This window comes from Pinus tabuliformis, chromosome 9 (genome assembly GCF_031772625.1).
Source record: "Pinus tabuliformis cultivar Carrire ecotype Pingquan chromosome 9, CPIR1, whole genome shotgun sequence".
Classification (NCBI taxonomy): Eukaryota; Viridiplantae; Streptophyta; class Pinopsida; order Pinales; family Pinaceae; genus Pinus; species Pinus tabuliformis.
Genome location: NC_142307.1, coordinates 72334544 through 72357545, shown reverse-complemented (window position 1 = coordinate 72357545; position 23002 = coordinate 72334544). Strand labels below are relative to the sequence as shown.

At 31.7% G+C, this 23002-nt stretch overlaps 2 protein-coding genes across 2 annotated transcripts in view; both read left to right on the top strand.

Moving 5' to 3' along the window:
- Positions 1 to 2358: 2358 nt before the first annotated feature.
- The window catches only part of LOC149147158 (protein DMR6-LIKE OXYGENASE 1-like), a 100378-nt gene continuing 79734 nt past the window's right edge, over positions 2359 to 23002 (top strand). Inside the window, exon 1 of the mRNA XM_089439294.1 lies at positions 2359 to 2999. Coding sequence (XP_089295420.1) covers positions 2574 to 2999 — 426 coding nt within the window. The 5' untranslated portion in view covers positions 2359 to 2573. The remainder of the gene's footprint in view (positions 3000 to 23002) is intronic.
- On the top strand, positions 3334 to 4530 carry LOC149147159 (protein DMR6-LIKE OXYGENASE 1-like). The gene is made up of 3 exons (XM_089439295.1): positions 3334 to 3543; positions 3627 to 3948; positions 4046 to 4530. Exons 1-3 carry the CDS (start codon positions 3335 to 3337, stop codon positions 4301 to 4303), a joined length of 789 nt encoding a protein of 262 aa, XP_089295421.1. The 5' UTR covers position 3334; the 3' UTR covers positions 4304 to 4530.

Sequence of the window (23002 nt, the reverse complement as noted above, 5' to 3'; positions counted from 1 at the left end):
CTACTTGGATTCCAGACCTTGAGCATACTAAGGGATGAAGGAAGCAGTACTTGAATGCTATAACTCGTTATTGGTAGTAGAATACCCTACTAGGTAGGAATCTAAAGGATAAACAAGAAGAAATATATAACATCTTTGCAGGTTTGGAAGACATCAAGTGAGTTTAGAGTTTAGAGAAACCAACAGGTATGATTGGAATGAATGGACGAGAGGTTGGTTCATATAGAATCCCACCTTTAGTGTGATCCTACTCCTCATTCTCCATGTGGCTCTAGTGCTAATGATCCAACACATTGCACCTCCTCAGCCACTTGATATTCTTAAAGTTAGTTGATAGTTTTTTGTTTTCAAGGAGTCTAGTGGATACTTTAATCATGTTAGTGATGTTAAAACTGTTAGAATTTTGGACAAGTTACTCTATTGGGCTAGGCGATTGAAACTGCCTATAAAATGATGTTGTGATATGATTGGTTGATTGTTGTACTATGGTTTTATGATATTTTGAGGAAATATTTACTATCAATATCTTTTGTAGATATCACATGTCAAATTTATAATAAGTATAAAGGGAATTACACATCTTGTTTATAATGAGTTATTAAAAGAACCTTATACATTTTTTTTTATAGTAAATTATTTAAAAACATTTTCTCATAATAAATATATTACTATTTCTTTTCAAATACCCTATGTATATATTATTATTATTATTATTTATTTTAATCGAAGACAAAATTTAATAATTATTACAATCTTACCATATTTTTAGTAAATAATATAAATAGCACAACCACATAAATCAAATTGCTTGTAAATTTCCATAAGTATTGTTTTATAATAATAAGCATGAAAATATTTATTTCATCATACATCTCAAATTGCTAAAATTTAAGAATCATAAAAATTAATTAAATTGTAACTTTGTTTAAAATAATAATTATTATTATTAATGCCAAAAAGAATTAATATAAAAATTAAACGTATATACATTTAAATATCTAACAAAATTATTAACCATGGAGATTCATCTAGACTTTATTATAGAGATTCTTAATTTGTAAATGAGTTTTCTTACAATACCATAGACCAATATCATTGCTTATCAATACCACATCCCCAAAACACCATAACTCATTTCATGTCACACTTGTTAATATGACATTTTTTAATTTTGAAAATAAATCACAACTTTTTATTTGTGTATACTACTAAGAATATTCTAGACTATTTTATGAAGGTTAAATCCCTACCATCCACTTAATAATTATTGATGATTAAATTAAAATTCTAAAATCCATATTCCAAAGTAAACATACCTATGGGATAATTATTAAAAAAGAATTGGAAAACATTAAGAAGCTTTCATAAAAAAATATAAAAACTTTAGAAAAAAATATAAAACTGTGAAAAGAGACTCCAAACTCTATCTTCATAATAAACTACTAAAGGTCAAAGCTGCAACAAAGACATCTCCACCATCCCCATAAAGAAATCATATTTTTTCATTTTAAACATTTTGAATTGAACCTTCCATGTAATTAACCAATTGTTACTACTCAGTGTTCATTGCATCCTAATAATTTGTATTTATTCTCTATTACTATTCAACATTTAGTTACTACTCAGTGTTCATTGCATCCTAATAATTTGTATTTATTCTCTATTACTATTCAACATTTATTGTTTTGCATATATTCTCTATCATTACTATAAAAATAAATAAATAAAAAACCTATCTCATCTATATAATACAAGAAATCAATTTCACTGTTCATTCTCTATTACAATTCAACATTTATTATTATTATTATTATTATTATTATTTTGCATATATTCTCGATCATTACTAACAAAAATGTATGAAAAACCTATCTCATCTATATAATACAATACAAGAAATCAATTTTAATATATATAAAATGTTTTTTAATATTAGAACAATAATTAAATATATTTTTATTTTATAATATTTAAAATTCCATAATATATTCTATAGAACATGTTAGCGAGCAAAGATTCGATTTAGGTAGGCGATCTCTATCGAGCAGTTGGATTTTGGTTTTCAAATAATCCCATACCATACAAAATATAAAAGTCCACAAGCTTTGTTCTTGAAACAAGAATATGTTTATAATGGTGACTAGACTTCTGGAAGAATAATGATAAGAATATGTATTCATGTTCAAACAAAACGGAAAGTGTAACCACGTGGCACATGACTCATCCTCTTGAATCCCATGAAATGCTCGCTCTGATTCTAACAAGTCAACCCACGTGACAAAAATGCACTTATTTGTTCTAAAGAAAACATTGCACCGTGTGTGTTTCAATCTGTATCAAACTCACAAACGGCCTCAGCTCCCAGGCTCCCACCCCAAATTGGCAATCCTTTCTTTTAAAAAAATCCACCCATCATTTTCCCTACGACGGTGGAACAAACATTTGCGCCTGCGTGTTGTACGAGGAGTCTAGTCTTACAACAACCTACAGGGACGATAAATCTGGATTTTGGCCATAAAAGGCTGCCTCTCTTTTTACCTTTTTATTCCTACACAAAAACTTTGCTGTTTCAGATGGCTTCCTTGGCTCTACTTCCATTTGGTAACCTCGCCTCTGTTTCCATTCGGGGCTCTACAGATTGCAATTTCCGCAATACGAACTTGCAATTTCTAACTTCGATTAGAAGTCGTGCAACATCCGTATGGAAAAAAGATTGTATTCGCAATAACATCAAAAGGAAAGAGAGATGCATGTCCTCTAGAATGGATCTCCACACTGAGACTGATGCTAATGGTGTTGAGAAACTGCTGTGCAATGGAACAAACAATGTTGAGGTGCAGAACAAATATATTCTGCCTCCCCAGGAGCAACCCAACATGTCTCAGGTGTCTTTCTGCGAGAGCATTCCAGTGGTGGATCTGAAACACCTGGATGGCCCTAGCAGAACCACTGTCATCAGACAAATCCAACGTGCATGTGAGGAGGATGGCTTTTTCCAGGTACAATCTCCACTGCTCCAAGTTATGATTTTTTTTCCAGAAGGGATTGGATTCAATTCATGAGGATCTGAATAAATTGAATCTCATGATATCGCCATATAAACTGTTTTGAGAATTTGAATTTTGAACCTCATGATATCTACATATAGAATTTGAATTTTGAATCTCATAATATCTCCCAATAAACTTCTACATATAAAATTTGAATTTTGAATCTCATAATATCTCCAAATAAACTTCCACTGCCTCAGTTATGAACATTAATTCTTAATAAATTTTCCCTTTAAATTCAGTATTAATATAGTTGAAGCATTGATATGATCAGATAGAAAAACATGATGGGAATCGCCAAAGAATTCTTCGAAATGCCGATGGAAGATCGAGCATACCTCTACTCAGACGATCCAAAGCAATTGGCTCGGCTTGCTACAAGCTTCAATATTCACAAAGATGAAGTCCTTAACTGGAGGGACTATCTGAGACACCCTTGTTTTCCATTACACGAAGTCATCGACTCTTGGCCTAAAAAACCTGCAGCCTATAGGTAGCCATTAAACCTTATGTCAACCATTAAAGCAACAATCATAACTCGTTTGGCTTAATATAATATTGAAGCTTTTGTTACAGGGAAATTGCAGGCAAGTACGCTGTGGAGGTGAGGGCACTGTGTTTAAGGCTGCTGGCTGCAATTTCTGAAGCTCTAGGACTCCATTCTGATTACTTGAATAATATTTTTGGGGAACACAGACAGCTGTTACTTGTAAATTACTATCCACCATGCCCAAACCCAGATGTTACCCTTGGTTTAAGAAGCCATTCAGACGCAGGTGGCATCACTGTTCTAATGCAAGGCGATGTCAGCGGTTTGCAAGTACTTAGAAAAGGGAAGTGGGTTGCTGTAGAACCCATTGCTAACGCCTTTGTTATCAATTTGGGAGACCAGCTGGAGGTAATTAACTAGAACCGCGATCCAATGATATTATATTTTGGCTTTGAGATGTATTAATCATGGTATTAATATTGTGATTTGAAATGAATATGAATAGGTGGTGAGCAATGGAAGATTCAGGAGTGTGGAGCACCGAGCAATAACGAATGCATACACTGCGCGTATATCGATCCCTACATCTTATGGACCTTCAGAGGACGCCATTATTGCGCCTGCGCCGTCCATGGTGGATGAACAGCATCCGGCTCAGTACAGAGGATACGAGTTTCGAGAATTCACGCAACTTTTCTTCAACCAGGGATTGAAGGGGAAGAGTGTGCTGGATCATTTCAAGATACCTGACACCTGTGAATAGTGTTATTAAATTCTCAGGAAATCTCTCTTTACCTCCTCTGGTTTTACCATCGATGCATCCACCTCTTGGCATTATCGGAGCGTTCATTCACAATATTAATAAACTGCGTGAGTGTCTAGGGTAATATATATATATATGAGAGAGAAAGAATAAGAGCCACATTTTGAACACATGACTTAGGTAGTGTATGTAATTTTTACGCGAAGTAATAAGAGTTATATTTGAGACTTGAGTGGTTTGTGTTACCTTATATATATGAGGGTTAATCCAGACTATCAAGAAGTCAGACTTAACTGCTTGAGCTTCTAGTTTCTATGGTAATATATGTTTGAGAAATAACAAGAGAAAATTGGAATGGTATGTGAAATAATAAAATAAAATTTTAATTTAAATGTTTTTTTGGGTGATAATTATAAGAAATTATAAATAATTTAAGAGAAAATTTAAATTTGAATGGTATTTGAAATAATAAAATAGAATTTTTTTTTTTTTTTTTTTTTTATAAGATTTTTTAATTAATTTTATTTTTTATTTGTGTGACCAAGGTTGATAACTCTAATATTATTAAAAAATATTATATTAATACATGATCATTAGGTAAAGAGTATATAAATTTAGTATCGTATATAAATCTGGTATCACTATATTTCTAGTGAACAGATAACTCAGTATTATTAAAAAATGTTATATTAATATGTGATCATTATGTAAAGAGTATATAAATTTAGTATCATATATAAATTTGGTATCACTATAACTTCTACTGAACAGTTAGGCTAATTAGTGGCCAGTATATAAATCTAATATCTTATATAAATCTAGTATCACTATAATTTTTAGTTATGCTAATTAGTAGTGGAGTTCTTTAATTGTGCACCAATTTATTAATCATTTTTTAGTTCGGGAATAATTTAATTTTAAAATTATAAATAAATTAAATATTAAATTAATATATGATTTTATTTTATAGGTTTAGTTTAATTTAGCGATAAAATAGTTTTTTTTCACTATAATATAGTGATACAATTTCAAGTAAGATTGTGATTTTTATGTCATTTAAAATATTTTTTGAATACATAAATGAATTAAACAATTTAATCTCAAAATTCAATTTTTTTTAAAAATCTCTTTGGAATTTGATTAAATTAACCATAAAAAAATGTCCTAATAAAAACTATTTTATCTATAAGTTAAACTATGCATATATTAATACAAAAATAAATAATATATTTATTTTTAACATTTAGGTTTTATATTAATTATGTATAATATATTAATGAAGTTACACAAAATTAGTTTTATATAAATTAAAAGGTATTTTTATCAAAAGTTTTAATTGATCTTTTTTTGTCTATATATTTTTATCTATTTTTCATATTTTTTGTTTAATTATATATAGCCATGTTTATTTCACAATAGGTCTTTCAAAATTTTAATTGAACAATAGGTGCATGGTAGAGATTTACCCTCCACTAAATATCAAGGATATTCTTAATTGTACTCACAAACAAAGGGTTAGGATTTATTTCCAAATTAATTGTCTTTTTAGTTATTCATCTCATATTAATTAATTAAAAAAAATGACATATCAACATGTGTCATATTGGGCATGTAGTATTGATAAACCATGATATTGATTTATGGTATTGTAACAAAAGCGATTTACAAATTAAAAATTTCCATAGTAAAATAGAGATGCATCTCCATCAATAAAATTTTTACCAACTTATATACATCTTAATTCCATATCTATTAAACACCGAAAAAAATCCCTAATTAAATCTTAGATATAAAACCCTATCCCTTCACACACTAAAAGATCGCAATCATTCATCCTAACTCAATTTAATCGTTTAGCCAGCCCACCATGGAGCTAAATATTCCACAACCTCTCTTTCTGTAGAGGCTGGACTGAAATGTCCATATCGTGTTTTATTCTCTTAGGAATATTGGACATGTTATTTCCTATAAAGCGAAATATGTCACACGGTATTTCAGTGAAACTCTGGGAAGCATTCGCTTAAATTGATTTAAAGTAATTGGTTTCTGTAGGTATAATTTGACGATGGCAATCATATAGGACATGAGTGGGAATTATATATATTAAATAAAATTTATATTATGAAATATCTAAATGATGATAGTATTCCATTATGTTATGGGTTGAAATATTATAAAAATAGTTTGAGAGTTGAATTATATAGGGAAAATAAAAAACTATAGAAATCTATATATATATATGAAAAATAAATTTTATTTTATGAAATATATAAATGAAAATATTTTATTATGTTATTGGTTGAAATATCTTAAAAAATAGTGAATTATATATGGAAAATAGAATTATTTTTTAGAATATTTAAATGGTAGTAGTATATTAGTTGAAATTTCATAAAAATAGTTGAAGTTATTTTATAGAATATTAAATAATTATAATTAAATGGATAATGTTTCCATTCATATTAAAATTCATGTAATTTTTTATTTTAAAAACTTTGATATATAATAATTTCTTTGCTATTTGTCAAGTTTTACTAATAGATATTTTTTATAAAGTTTTGTTTTTGTTTTTGTTTTTTTTAATTTGATTATATAGTTAATTCATGGCATTTATTATCTATTAAATTTGAAAATAATAAAATTGATCAAATTTAATTAATTTTTTTTTATTAAATATTGTATTTTATAAAATTTAATATATTTACATTAATAAAATTTCAATTATTTAACATTTTTTTTTATCGAGTAATTTTTTTTATCATAACTTAGTTGTCAAACTAGGAGTTTGACTCATCATTATTATTCAAGGAAAACCGCACCACTTTGAATGACTAGTCTAGCTAGTGGTCCTTAAGGGGGTAGGAGAAATATGATGGTGGTGATGTCTTCTTGGGGGATGAAAAGAAGGCTAGAATCGTTGGTCGCGGAAAAGTAAAGTTTAAGTTGTAAGGTGGAAGGGTTAGAACACTTCCGGGTGTTCTACATATTCCTGCATTGGCCATAAATCTGATTTCCATAAGCAAGCTGGATGATGCAGGTGTAAAAATAGTGTTCGAGAAGGATACCTGCAAGATGGTTTAGGGAGAACTAGTATTGATGCGGGGAGTTCGGATTAGAACTCTGTACAAATTGCAAGGTAGCACTGTTGTTGATGGGTGCAACAGTTCTGTGGTTCCTGAAAGTGGAGCAAAAAAATTAGTGGTCTCTGGAGAGAAGACCATGATGTGGCATCAAAGGCTTGGACATACTGGAGAGAAGGGCCTTCGAATACTTCATAGTAAAGGTATGGTAGAAGGTATGAGTAATAGCTCTCTGGATTTTTATTTCTATGAAAATTGTGTATTTGGGAAGTAGAATCGGGTGAATTTCCCCTCTGGTGGTAAGAGGGAAGAACAGATATTAGAGCTTGTGCACAATGATGTGTTTGGATCTGTGAAGATTCAATCACTGGGTAAGTCTGTGTACTATGTATAATTTATAGATGACTTCTCAAGGAATACATGGATATATTTCCTTAATAAGAAATTTGAAGTCTTTGACAGGTTTAAAGAATTTAAGGCTTCAGTGGAAAACCAGATAGAGAAGAAGATAAAGGTGTTGAGGTCAAATAATGGTGGAGAGTTTTGCATTAAAGAATTTGATGAATTCTGTAAGAAGTGTGGCATAGCACGACAAAAGACTACTCCATACACACCTGAGAAAAATGGAGTTGCAGAAAGAATGAACAAGACGTTGATAAAAAGGGCAAGAAGCATGCTCAGTGGTGTCGGGTTAGGACAAGAATTCTGGGCAGAGGCGGTGGAAACAACATGTTACCTAGTCAATAGATCACCTTCATCAGCGTTGGAGGATAAGACTCCACAAGAGGTATGGACTGGTAAAAAACCCTCTCTTTCACATCTGAGGGTATTTGGATGTGATGCATATGTACATGTTCCAAAGGAGAAAATAACCAAGTTGGATAGTAAATCTGAAAAGTGCATCTTTATTGGGAATAAGGATGGTTTAAAGGGTTATAAGATTTGAAACCCAGTAACAAGGAAGGTTGTGTACAGCCGAGATGTGTTCAGAGAGGTGAATGATGTTATTAAACATGAAGTCCAACCAAAGGAACCTGAGAAGATAGAGTTTGAGCTCAAGGAGGAAGAATCAGACTCTAAAGAAGAGGAGGAATACAAAGATGAAGAGCCACAAACTTCGGGTGCGAGAAGATCAGTTCGAGAAATAAATCAATCAGAAAGGTATAGTCCATCTGCTTTCTGTTCAAATTTTTCTTTATCTGTTATTGATGATGATCCCAGAACTGTAAAGGAAGTAGTAGATTCAGAGGATGGAAAACTCTAGAAAGAGGCCATGGTTGATGAAATGGAATCTTTGCACAAAAATGAAGCTTGGGATCTGGTGGAGTTGTCAGCTAGAAGGAAACCCATTGACAACAAATGGGTGTTCAAGAAGAAGAAAAATGCAGAAGGAAAGGTGGAGAAATACAAAGTTCGATTGGTAGCAAAAGGTTATTCCCAAGTGCCGGGAAATGATTTTGGTGACATTTTTTCTCCTGTTGCTAAGGTAGCTTCTATTGGATTACTTTTATCTGTTGCTACTATTTTTGATTTTGAGGTAGAACAGATGGATGTGAAGACAACATTTCTTCTCGGGGATCTGGAAGAGGAGATCTACATGAAGCAACCTGAAGGCTTTGCGGTGAAGGGTAAGAAAGAACTGGTATGCAAGTTAAAGAAGTCTCTGTATGGGTTAAAACATTCACCAAGGATGTGGTATTAGAAATTTGATACATTTATATGGGACTTGGCTTCACCAAAAGCAAAGAAGATCACTGTGTGTATTTTAAATTAATTGGTGACCGTTTTATTTATCTAGTCTTGTATGTGGATGACATGTTGCTGGTTGGAAATGACAAAGAAATTATCTAGGATTTGAAGACCCTATTGTCCCCCAAATTCGACATGAAATATCTAGGTTCTGCAAACTATATTTTGAGCATGGAAATTAAAAGAGATCGGGCAAAGAGAAAGCTCTGGTTAAACCAGAGGAAGTATGTCGAGACAATATTGCAGAGGTTTAATATACAAGATAGTAAACCGGTGAAGATTCCTATTCCTGTAGGTGTAAATTTATCTACTGAACAGTGTCCCAAGACACAATAAGAGGAAGAGGACATGTCACGTGTTCCATATGCAAGTGCAATCGGTAGCCTGATGTATGCGATGGTATGTACGAGACCAGACATTGCACATGTAGTGGGAGTATTGAGCAGGTTTATGTCAAAACCAGGGAAGGAGCATTGGAAAACAGTGAAGTGGGTTTTCAGGTGTTTGCGTGGCACTAGTGATTATGGTTTGTGCTACCAATGAAGACCAAGATTGGACAGAGAGTTGGATATTCGTGGCTTTGTTGATGCAGGCTGGGCTGGAGATCTGGATAAGAGAAGATCTACAAGTGGGTATGTGTTTAACTTATTTGGAGGTGCAGTCAGTTGGATGAGTAAGAAACAATCTCTAGTGGCACTATCAACTACAGAGGCAAAATACATGGCAGCCACTCATGCAAGCAAGGAAGTAGTTTGGTTGCAGAGATTGTGTTCAAGTATGGGGATAGTACATGGAGCTATAAGGATAGTCTATGACAACGAAAGTGCAATTTTCTTGGCAAAGAACCCTGCTTATCATTCAAAGACAAAACACATTGAAGTTCAGTATCACTTTGTGAGGGATATGATAGAAAACAAAAAGGTGTTGCTGGTAAAGGTGGACACTTTGAAGAATACTGCAGATGCATTGAAAAAATTTGTGAGCTTTGAGAAGTTCTCTTGGTGTAGAGAAACAATGGGCATTGCAGGGCTGAATAAATGACTAAGCTCTTTTGTGGCCCCCTGTGGAAAGAAAACAACAAGTGGGATAATGTTGGGTTGTGTTATATTCTTTCCACGATTAGCCAATGTGGTGAACCGGGGGGTTAGAGGGGGGAGCGGAGCCCCCCCTTTGTTGCATCGATTGCGCAATGGGGGGGTCACAGGGGGGTTTGAGGGGGGCAGCCCCCCTTTACAGGGTTGCCCTGAAATTTTTTTTTTTTGGACCTATATTAGGTTGGGCGGATCTACCTATGGTTTTGTGCATGGTTTTCGCACATGGTTTTAGACGCGATAGTTTTTCGGTCCATGGTATTGGATGTTTCAACATGTATAATATGTATTATAACATTGAAAGGAACGTAATGAAAAATCAAGTTGGTAGTCTCGGTTTTGAGATTCAGAGGAAAATATCTGTTTATATGTGTTTTATGTGTTATGCTCTCGCATTGTTTATTTTCTGTGTTTTAGAATTCGTATGCAAGTAATTTCTGTACGCAGTTAAAACCTACACATATTTCAAGATTTGTGATATTTGTGTTATTAAAATGTTTTCAGTTAAGTGAATGATTTTCAATCCTAAAATTTGAATTCTTTCCAACCGTTATTCCACATTTCATTAGCCATTTATTTTATATGACTAAGCTAGTTTTATTGATTATTAAAAGTTGCTATTAACATTACAAACAACACTCTGATCTTTGATATGAGAAGATACATGAAAGACATTTAAACAATTTTTTTTTTTTTAATTATAGTTATTGTTGTTCAAAGATTTTGATAATTAAAGTATACTTTTTCAATTTATTTTTTTTTGAATGGAAATTCCTCATAATTTATAAAAATAAAAAAAAATTCAATATTTTTTTAAAGTTAAAATAATATCAATATTTTTAAATATAAGTCTTACTTCAAAGTATAACCTATAATATAATTTAATATTATAAATTTTATTAACATTTTTATCTATCATAAATATTGCATTTTTAGGTTTTAAAATATTTTTACTTGAAGTCCACAGGGTGTAAAGCATATGTGACAAGGTGTTCTATTAAAGCACGATAAGGTGTTCTATTAAGGCACGTGATAAGGTGTTCTATTAAGGCACGTGTAAAAGTCACTGGTTGGAAACTTCATGGAAAAAAATCCAATCATGTTAAGGGTGTGATCCGGGGTGATTTTGACAGCTTAGATGCCTTGAGGTCATGACTACTAAAACTACAGGGTAATTTTGACAGCTTAGATGCCTTGAGGTCATGACTACTAAAACTAGAGGTTAGACGCATATGTCATCTCAAGACTCACATTACCTAGCAAACAAAAAAATATATAGTTTCCTTGTTTTATAGAAAAATTAAACAACACGCGTAAATTATAGTCATTATTCTTTACATCATTGTTATCACTGAATATGAATTAAAAAAATAACATAAATAAAAAAATAACTAATTTATTATTAGTTTTGCTTTGACTAAAATTTTTTAAAATGTATAAAAAATTTAACATCATGAAATTAAATTTATTATTTTAAAATAAAATTTATTTCTATTTATCTCAAATATGATTGGTTGAAATGTCTCCATTCTTATTGTGTAATCACGCAAGAATTGACTTTTGTGTACTCTACTATTAATTACTATGTACTATATCACTAATTACCATGTACAATAAATATAAATAATTTGAAAAATATCATTATATATTAATTACTATGTAACATAACCACAAATGATTTGTAAATGACAAGAATTAATTTTCGTGTACTCCACTATTAATTACTATGTGCTATATCACTAGTTACTATGTACAATAAATATAGATAAATTAAAAATTAGTATTATATATTAATTACTATGTATCCCTGACCTAGTGTGATTTGACCCCTGAACTAATAAGTTTCACACAACAAACTCAACTGCCACACCATGCATCACTATAATACACCTAACATATATATTAATTATATAATTATTATGTATCCCTGACCTAGTGTGATTTGACCCCTGACCTAATAGGTTTCACACAACAAACTCAGCTGCTAACATATATATTAACTATATTACAACATAGTTCCGCGTATTAATATTATATATTAATTACTATGTATCCCTGACCTAGTGTGATTTGACCCCTGAACTAATAAGTTTCACACAACAAACTCCACTGCCACACCATGCATCACTATAATACACCTAACATATATATTAATTATATAATTATTATGTATCCCTGACCTAGTGTGATTTGACCCCTGACCTAATAGGTTTCACACAACAAACTCAGCTGCTAACATATATATTAACTATATTACAACATAGTTCCGCGTGGGGCTCCATTGGGCAGCACATAGATATATGTAACCATTGTCCCATCCCCGGTTCCCTTACCACGCGGCGTTATTTATATACTTATAACGTATAATTGCTTCGCTTCTACCACACCAATGGATATATAGGTTAAAAATAGCATGGCCTTATGTGGGACCCTAAGTGAATATGTTATTAACAATTTCTCACTGCCACGCATGGGTAATGCTCCGCAGTTCCTGGTTGCTTACGACTATATACGGATAATGTTAAGTTTCATATACTTGTGTTTATATATAGAAAATATTCTGGGTCAGTATTATTATACTTTCTCCCGTCAACTTTTATTGGGCAGTTTAAATCAGTGCTATATTTAATTTTTTATTGGGTAGTTTAAATTAGAGTTATATAAGTTAAATTAGAGTTAACTTCTTTTTTTTTTCCAATTTTCATTAATTATAAAAAATTATATACATTAATAAAAATAAAACACATAAATATTACTTGAAAGTATAGAGGTGCATGTATTATTTCTTTGATATTTTTGGCATGCATGGTACATGCATGTGTGTCTTTGGTTTTCTTGTTGTTATTGACACGAGTTTTGCCAGGTGTGATAGTGGTTTTCAATCTTGCTTTGCCATTTCTAGATAGTCATGGTGTGATGGAGTTCTTTCATTTAGTTGAGTTGGATTTCCAGATGGTTGCGAAATTGAGCGAGTTGGTCTCAGGAAAAATCACAAGGCCTAAGAATCCCTAGACCGATAAAGGTGGGATTGCGGTAAAACCTAGTTGTGTATGCCCTTGTTGGGCCTAGAAGTCTTAGACAGGTAAAAGGCAGGATATACTGTAAAGCCTAAAGGGTGGAGATAGATAAATTCCTCACGGTTTAGGTGGAGATATCCTGAGGCATCCATTCTTGTATAGGCCTAGTGATCCCTGGACTGGTATATGGTGGGATTGCAATAAATCCTGGTAATGCATGTTTCTTTTTTGGGCTTAGGAATCCTTTGGCGGGATGTATGGTAAATCCTGGTTGTATATATGAGGGCTTGGGCCTAGGAATCCTTGACCAATATATGGCGAGATTGCGGTAAATCTTGAGGAATCCCTGGCTGTTTTGTTGTGAGTCCCACATTCATGCTGGGAATGTGGCACGGGGGTGATTGGCTAAAAGAAAGATTTGGTTCAGCCCAATCTATGGTTGGGTGGTACGTGAAAGTCCCTGACTTGGTTGGATTTTTCATATGTTAATAAGAGCTCTTTTCCTCTTGTGTATTATGAGTAAATGTGCTTGTTACTATGTGAATTTGATGGTTGTTCTATCATTCTTAATTTGTTGGTTATATGTTGGTTATAAGCATAGTTTTTTAACAAAATTTAGTTATGGTTGTTACTATGTTTTGATTAGTGAATGAATGAATTACTTAATAGATGGTAATGCAACTATTGTGAGAGGGCATCAAACCTTCTTGACGAATCTCAGATAAGTATGAAGTCCCTATGTTTAGATGTGTTTTTATGACCTATGCATTACATGTTCATGATGTGCTTGATGACATGCATGTCATGGTTAGGATGAGTAAGGTAAGGTCCCTTTTCAAGTTTTACATTAGAGGCATTGTCTTCTTATTATGCATCATTTCTGAGAATTTCATCAAGTTCTAGGTAGAGGCATGAGTCCTAGCCCTGAAAAAGTGGCTCAAATTTAGGTATCACTAGCATAAAACTACCTGAAAAAGACTGCAGTCACATGGGGACCTTGCTATTGGAACAACTGGAGGGTCTCAGTCACATGGAAAGCTTGTCATGGGAGTGACTAGGGGTTCTAGTTCAGTTACAAAGCAAGTTAACTTAGGGGTTGGGCACCTGGAGTGGTTGGTTAGCCCCTGGGGGTCCTGTAGCTCCTAATTAAGGTTGGCTTGGTTTTGGTTTGTTGATTCCACTTCCTTAAGGTGGTCTAGGAGGTTGAATCTTATTATAATAACTCTTCATCACATGTTTACCCCGATATGCTGGTTAGCTTGGGTAAATGCGCGAGGAGGGTGTTAGAGAGGTATTCGTAATGACTATCCAGATGTTCTTTATTGAAATATTTATCTAATAAGAAGGTTTCACAAATCATATAATCAACATCATCATTTAGGTATCATAATTATGAGCACCGCAATCATTCAAATCAATGGACATGACCTATAATAATCATGGCATCCAATCAGTACCTATGGTACAACATCAATATCAACTAGTCACCATGATCCAATCAACGCCTCAACCTCATGGTATCCAAACTAGTCCTCATTCACCATCATACTACTAGTGCACATGGTCCAAGTGAAACTCCAAATAGCATCAAACTAGGCCAGGTGCCAAAACATGTTATCTCTAAACAAATATCCAAGTCGCTCTCTCATATATCTGATCAACTCTCTCAAAGATCCAAGTAGCTCTAACTAAATAGAGATCCAAGCAACTCTTTCAAAGATCTTAGTACCTCTCTCAGAGATATGAGCAACTCTCTCAGAGATTTGAGTAGGATGTTGGGAGGAATTAACTAACCTCTACTAGACCATTCTCCCAAATTATGGTCACCATACTTAACACAGGGATACCTTCCCTAATTCCAATCACAATACTTGACACAGAGAGACTGTTTTTCCACTAGATCATTCTTCCTAATTCTAGTCAATGTACTTGATACAGGGATCACATCCCTCATTCCGATCCATGTACATGACACATGAAGAATGTATCTCCATGATGCTATATAAACCATTCTTCCTAATTCCAATCAATGTACTTGACACAGGGATAACATCCCTAATTTTGGACAAAGTACATGAGACAGGGAGAAACTATATCTATGATGCAATCATCTCTCTCTCTCAATTAGATAGGCATTCTCCATAATCCCAAGATTGTCCTAGAAGTACAAAAAATTCACTTAGAAAGAGGCTTCATTAGAATATTGTCTATCTACTCCTTAATGGAGATATACTCGAGCTTCACTTCTCCCTTTTGCACCATGTCTTTCAACATGGTCTTCACCTACACTTGATCAAAACTCGCAAGCAGTTTTGAAGCTATATTACTTCTCAACTTTCCAATTCAACTATAATATTCTTTGCCTCTACCATATTGCTTCAATCTCATCCAAGTAATTATGACAAACCCAACTAAATAAAAATTGAATCTAGAAATCATTGTGTCTTCTCATGATCCATCATTACAAATTATTTCAGGTCACATTGACTGAGTAGTCCTTCTTACACCGATATTCCATCATCCCGGAACCTAAGGTCATAACAAGGGTTTCTTATTTCTCCCCTTGGAGGAAATACTCTCTCCAAAACTACTCCCTCTATCACATGATTTCTTTAGCTTCTGTTAGATGTATGTTATATAATGTGATCCTTGATCCATTCAAAGAAGCTCGAAGTATAAAGTATTCTTCAAACATGAGGTTTCTTTTCATGTTCAAAAAAACTAAGGAAAATCTTACAACTGGGGAAAACGTCTTGACATGATCCTCTCCCTCTTTTTGCGAGAACCTTCTCAAATATTTCTTCCATGTTGTCGTTTGTTGCATGCAAGATCTTGACTTCTATTTGGCACAATCAAGGCATACTTCAAATGACCCACTCCCTTTGAACTTGGGTCTTATCTGGTATAATATCCTTCAAGTAGAAATTATGGAAAGTCATGTTGCTTTGCTTCATTCTTCCAGTTCTTCCATCTGCTACCAAAGTCTACGCAACCTTTACCATGTAGCTTCAATCCTCACTAGGAGGTCATGGAGGAGTAGTTATAATCAAGCAAGGAATTTAAAGACAAATTACTAGTAAAATCAACAACAATAGTAATGATAAAATATGAGAAATAAAATACTTATCTTTTGAGAATAATGTCATATCCCTCTTGAACTTTAGTCTTCTAACATCCATTTTTCATATTCACAACACCATCATTTATTCCATGTAAGAACTAAAGTTTCTTCTTTTAGTAGAAATGTCCAGTCTTAGGGTTCTTTTTATCCAACCCTTTTTTCTTGCTGAGATTTACGATCCCTAAATATCCAAATGTGTAAAATCATAATCAAGGCTTTCAATCCTCCAAACAGTAGAGTCGATATGAGATGAATTTCAACAATCTCATCAATCAATGACTTGATCAATAATTATCCTTGGTCTCTTTAAATCAATTAGCTCTGTTCATGATTGTTATATCAACAACACTATTTTTTCCTTAGTATTTTTTTCAATGGACTCCATTAATATGGATTGAACATGTGATCTTAGTGCCCAAGATATTTCACAACATTGTCTGTGATGTCAAATCTTATAGAAACAACTTTAATTCAATAATAAGATACTTCATCATTGAATTATTTTTCACTAAGATTATTCATCACTCTCTTGAGGGTTTCAAGCTTTTAATGGTCTGAGGCTTCTCGAATTACTAATTTAGAAGTCTAAGGATTTTGGTCCTGAAATAGAGACATGACTAGAGACCTTCTTCAAAAGTCTTAAACAAACTTGTTTGGACAATGAACTTGCAATTATTTTTTTGCACTTTGTTGACATGTACTTTTGATGTCCTTGATCGCCATCAATTTAATCCCATAAAATATACTTAGGACTTCTTCTAATCAACTTGGATCTATACCCAATTTGACTTTTGAAAGGATTGGTTTTCTTCATAGATATTCCAAATTCATTGAGGTGACCCTTCGATTGGGATTTGATCCACACATAAATACAAAGACTTGATTATGTGCTTGAAGGACATGATAAAGACTTTGACATTCTCACTAGTGCAAGAATGAAACATAGCACAAAAAAAAATTTGATCTTGAACTAGGGCTTTGACCATTTTGGTGAGACTTACAATTAATAGCAAAAATTAAAATTACAAATTTTATCAAAATCTTTTTAATCATAAATGTTGTTGTTGTTTTTTTTTTTGAAGTCGTAAAACCTTTTTAATGTAATTATTTATTTATGTACTTGATAAACTAATTTTATGTAAATTATAGTGATTATTTTTTGTGTTATTATTAAGTACATGTGTTTTGCATAAAATAATATACATTTGGATAGCTGATGTTTTATAATGCTTTTAATTAAAAGTAATCAAATATGTATATTCATTTTGGTTTTTTTATTATAGTGAACATCATTATTTTATTTAGAGAATATTTAATTTTTATTTTTAAAAGGACGCATTTGAGCAAGGAAGGAATTATATATCTCCCTCATACTCGATTGCAAAACAAGCTAGCGAGAGTGATATTATTGATATTTTATAATGTTTTGAATTAAAACTAACAAAATATGTATATTCATTTTTGTTTTTTTCTTAATAGTGGACATTCTTTTCTTTTAGAGAATATTTATTTATTTATTTATTTTTATTTTAAAAGGGACATATGTAACTCCAGGTTGAGCATGGAAGGAAATACGTATCTCACTTATACTAAGTTGTAGAACAAATTTTTGGGAACAAGAAGAACAAATTTTTTTCTTTTCGTTTTCTATTTTTTTGGTGTTTTAACACATATATGATAATAACACAACCATATAAATTAAACGTGTAGTCTAACTAGGCAGAGGAGTTGCTCGGAAAGTTATGGAAATTCCGGTCATATTTAGAGAAAATATGGCAAGGATTTTTGTAAATCCAAGTTATAGTTGTTAAACTTCAAAATTTTAGGTGACCTACACGTTTTTGATGGTGTTGAATCCATTTCCACCATCAAAAGCACAATTCAAACACTGCCTCTACAAGATTTTTTGAATTTTTTTTGCCCGGATTCCGACCATTTTTGGCCGTTCTGACAATTCCTCTGCCTCCTCAGGCAACTCCTAAATTAAATGGCTGGTAAACACAGATAGCTATCAAGTCATGATACACATCAAGAAACTTATCTTATGATACATCTCACATTGCCAAAATTTAAAACGTCATACAAGTAATTAAATTATAACTTTATTATGATGATTATTATATATATATATATATATATATATATATATATATATATATATATTTGAAAAAAACATATAAACTTAGTGACACCTATAATTCAACTATCTCCCTGAAACTCGAAATGAGGTTAGTTTGGAATCGCTTGTTGTTAGAGACAAACATCTCTGATTATGATATCCTAGAAAATGTTTCTACTTGGATTCTAGACATTGAGCCTATTAAGGGATGAAAGAAGCAATACTTGAATTTTATAACTCGTTATTGGTAGTAGAAAACCTTACTAGGTAAGGTTTTAAAGAATAAACAAGAAGAAATACATAACATCTTTGCAAGTTTGGAAAACATCAAACGAGTTTAGAGAAACCAACCGATATGATTGGAAGGATGGATGGATGGGACGTTGGTTCATATAGATTCCCACCTTCAATTTGATCCTACTCCTCATGCTCCACGTGGCACTAGTGCCAAGCCACTTGATATTCTTAAAGTTAAGTTGGTAGTTTTTTGTTTTGCGTGGATACTTTAATCATGTTAGTGATGTTAAAACTGTTAGAATTTTGTACAAGTTACTCTATTGAGCCTGGCGATTGAGACTCCCTATTGAACGATGTTGTGAGATGATTGGATGATTGTTGTACTATGGTTTGATGATATTTTTAGAAAAATACAATAGTAGCTACACAAAAAAACATTGGAATATTATTTTTACTAATAATATTTTTTTTAGATATCACAGGTTAAATTTATAATAAGTATAAAGGGAATAACGCATCTGGTTTCTAATGCTATTAAAAAAGTCTTATACATCTTTTTTACAGTAAATTGTTTAAAAACATTTTCTCATAATAAATATATTACTATTTCTTTTCAAAATACCTTATCTATGCATTATTATTATTTTTTTAATCGAAGACAAAAATTTCCATTTTATAATAATAAGCATCAAAATATTTATTTCACCATACGCTTCAAGTTGCTAAAATTAAAAAAATCATAAGAATTATTTAAATTGTAACTTTGTTTAAAATAATAATAATTGACTTATTCTCTTATAAAAAATGTTTAATTAAAATATTTTATTCCCCTAATGGCTATTTGTGGAACTTTGTGCATCTGTGCTATTTAAACAAGTTGATAGATTGATTTTTTCACTTTGTCCAACAACAACTTGAAATGTGATTAATCCGAAAGACTTCATCAAAATCAGTATGGATCACAAAAGCCTAAAATCAAGCATAATAATAATTATTATTAATGACAAAAATAATTCATATAAAAATTAAATATATATATATATATATATATATATATACATTTAAAAAAAATATCTAACAAAATTCTTAACCATGGAGATTCATCCTGACTTTATTATAAATATTCTTAATTTGTAAATAGGCTTTGTTACAATACCATGGACCAATATCATTGCTTATCAATACCACATGCCCAAAAAACCATAACTCATTTAGTGTCACAATTGTTAATATGATATTTTTAAATTAATGATTTAATTAAAACAACAAAAACAAGGTATAACTACTTTGAAAATAAATCACAACTTCTTATTCTTTATATACTACAAAGAATATTTTAGACTATTTTATGGAGATTAAATCCCTACTATCCACTTAATAATTATTGATGATTAAATTAAAATTCTAAATGCCCTATTCCAAATTAGGAAAAGAAAAAATAAAACAATTATTAAAAGAAAAATTGGAAAAATATTAAGAAGCTTTGGTAAAAAATATAAAAATTTTAGAAAAATATAAGACTTTGAAAAGAGACTCCAAATTCTATATTCATAAATTTTCTTGAAAAAACATTAAAAATCTTTAGTAAAAAATATAAAACTTTGGAAAGAAACTCCAAATTCTATCTTCATAATAGGCTAAGAAAGGTCTCAAAGCTGTAATGGAAACATCTCCACCATCCCCATAATTTTTTTTTTCACAATCATCATCAAAATCATTATTTTCTTCATATTTTTAACCTTATTCATTAAAATCATTATTTTCTCCATAATCTTAACGTTACTGTTGTTTGAACATTTTGGCTCGAACATAAGAATAAGAATATGTTTCCATGTTCAAACAAAACATAAAGTCTAACCATGCAGTAATGACTCATCCACTTGACTCACAAGAAATGCTCAATCTCACTCTAATAAGTCAAGCCTTAGAACGAGTTCTCCTTTGACTACATCTTTAATCACTCTGCTTACACAATTTCTATTCTACACTCTCTATATCCCTTTGAACAAGCAGACTCATATATATATATATATATATATATATATAGGAACATTGGATCGGATCACTGGGAAGGATCCGATCATATCCCTTCCTCAAATCTCTCAACTTTCCCTTAATTCTCTCGGTATGCATACATGCATATGAACACATGACAGATTATAATTAATAAGTCTCCTCGAGACTTTATCCATTCCATCTTTTTCTCTGTTTTAAAACAGAAAAGTCCCTGTTTTTCTCCCTGGTCCACGTCCTCCTCTTCGCTCCGCTTCGGATTCCTCCTTTTGACTAAGGGTGTTGGATGCTCCTGCATCATGTTTCTACTTGCATTCTAAACCTTGGGCATACTAGGGGATGAAGGAAGTGGTACTTGAATGCTATAACTCGTTATTGGCAGTAGAAGACCCTACTAGGTAGGGTTGTTAAGGATAAACAAGAAGAAATATATAACATCTTTGCAGGTTTGGAAAACATCAAGCGAGTTTAGATTTTAGATAAACCAACAGGTATGATTGGAAGGAATGGACAAGAGGTTAGTTCATATAAATTCCACCTTCAATGTGATCCTTCTCTTCATGCTCCACGTGGCTCTAATGCCAATGATCAGGCACATTGCACCTCCTTAGCCACTTGATATTCTTAAAGTTAGTTGGTAGTTTTTTGTTTTGCAACACTCTAGTGGATACTTTAATCAAGTTAGTGATGTCAAAACTATTAGAATTTTGGACAAGTTACTCTATTGAGTCGGGCGATTGAAACTCCCTATTGAATGATGTTGTGAGATGATTGGATGATTGTTGTACTATGGCTTTATGATATTTTTAGAAAAATACAATATTAGCTCACACAAAAAACATTAGAATATTATTTTTACTATTAATATCACATGTCAAATTTATAATGAGTATAAAGGGAATTACACTTATTGTTTCTAATGTTATTAAAAAAGCCTTATACATTTTTTTTTACACTAAATTGTTTAAAAACATTTTCTCATAATAAATATATTATTATTTCTTTTAAAAATACCCTATATATGCATTATTATTATTTATTTTAATCAAAGACAAAAATGTCCATAAGTATCATTTTATAATAATAAGCATCAAAATATTTATTTCATCATACATCTCAAGTTGCTAAAATTAAAAAAATCATAAGAATTATTTAAATTGTAACTTTGTTTAAAATAATAATAATTGAACTATTCTCTTATTAAAAATGTTTAATTAACATATTTTATTCCCCTAATGGCTATTTGTGGAACTGGATGCATCTTTGCTATTTAAACAAGTTGATATATTGATTTTTTCACTTTTGTCCTGAGGATGAATCACATTAGTTGGTTTGAAACATCGACCAACAACTTGAAATGTGATTAATGGGAAAGACTTTATCAAAATCAGTACGGATCGCAAAAGCCTAAAATCAAGCATAATAATAATAATTATTAATGACAAAAAGAATTAATGTAAAATTTAAATATATACATTTAAAAAAACATGTAACAAAATTCTTAACCATGGAGATTCATCCTAACTTTATTATAGAGACTCTTAATTTGTAAATAGGCTTTGTTACAATACCATGGACCAATATCATTGCTTATCAATACCACATACCCAAAAAACCATAACTCATTTAGTGTCACACTTGCTAATATGACATTTTTTAATTAATGATTTAATTAAAACAACAAAAACAAGGTATAACTACTTTGAAAAAAAATCACAACATTTTATTTTTGTATACTACGAAGAATATTTTAGACTATTTTAGACTCACAAGAAATGCTCAATCTCACTCTAATAAGTCAAAGCCATGTTACACAAATGCACTTATGTCTTCAAAAATCTGAAGAGATAAATCTGTATCAAACTCACAAATTACTGTGAGCTTCACCTCTCACAAACAAATTGGCAATCCTTTATGTTAAAAAAAATATACCGATCATTTTCCGTACAACTGTAGAACAAGCATCTACGCCTGCGTGTTGTACGAGGGGTCTACTGTTACAGCAACCTTCAATTGCCTTTGCCACGAAAAATCTGGATTTTGGCAATAAAAGGTTGCCTTCTTTTTAATTTTTTATTCATTCCCAAAAACTTTGCTGTTTCAGATGGATTCCTCATCTCTACTCCCATTCGGTCACCTCGCCTCTGTTTCCATTTGGGTCTCTACAGATTGAAATCTCTGCAATGCAAAATTGCAATTTCTAACTTCAATTAGAAGTCGTGCAAGATCCGTATGGAAAAAAGATTGTATTCGCTATAACATCAAAAGGAAA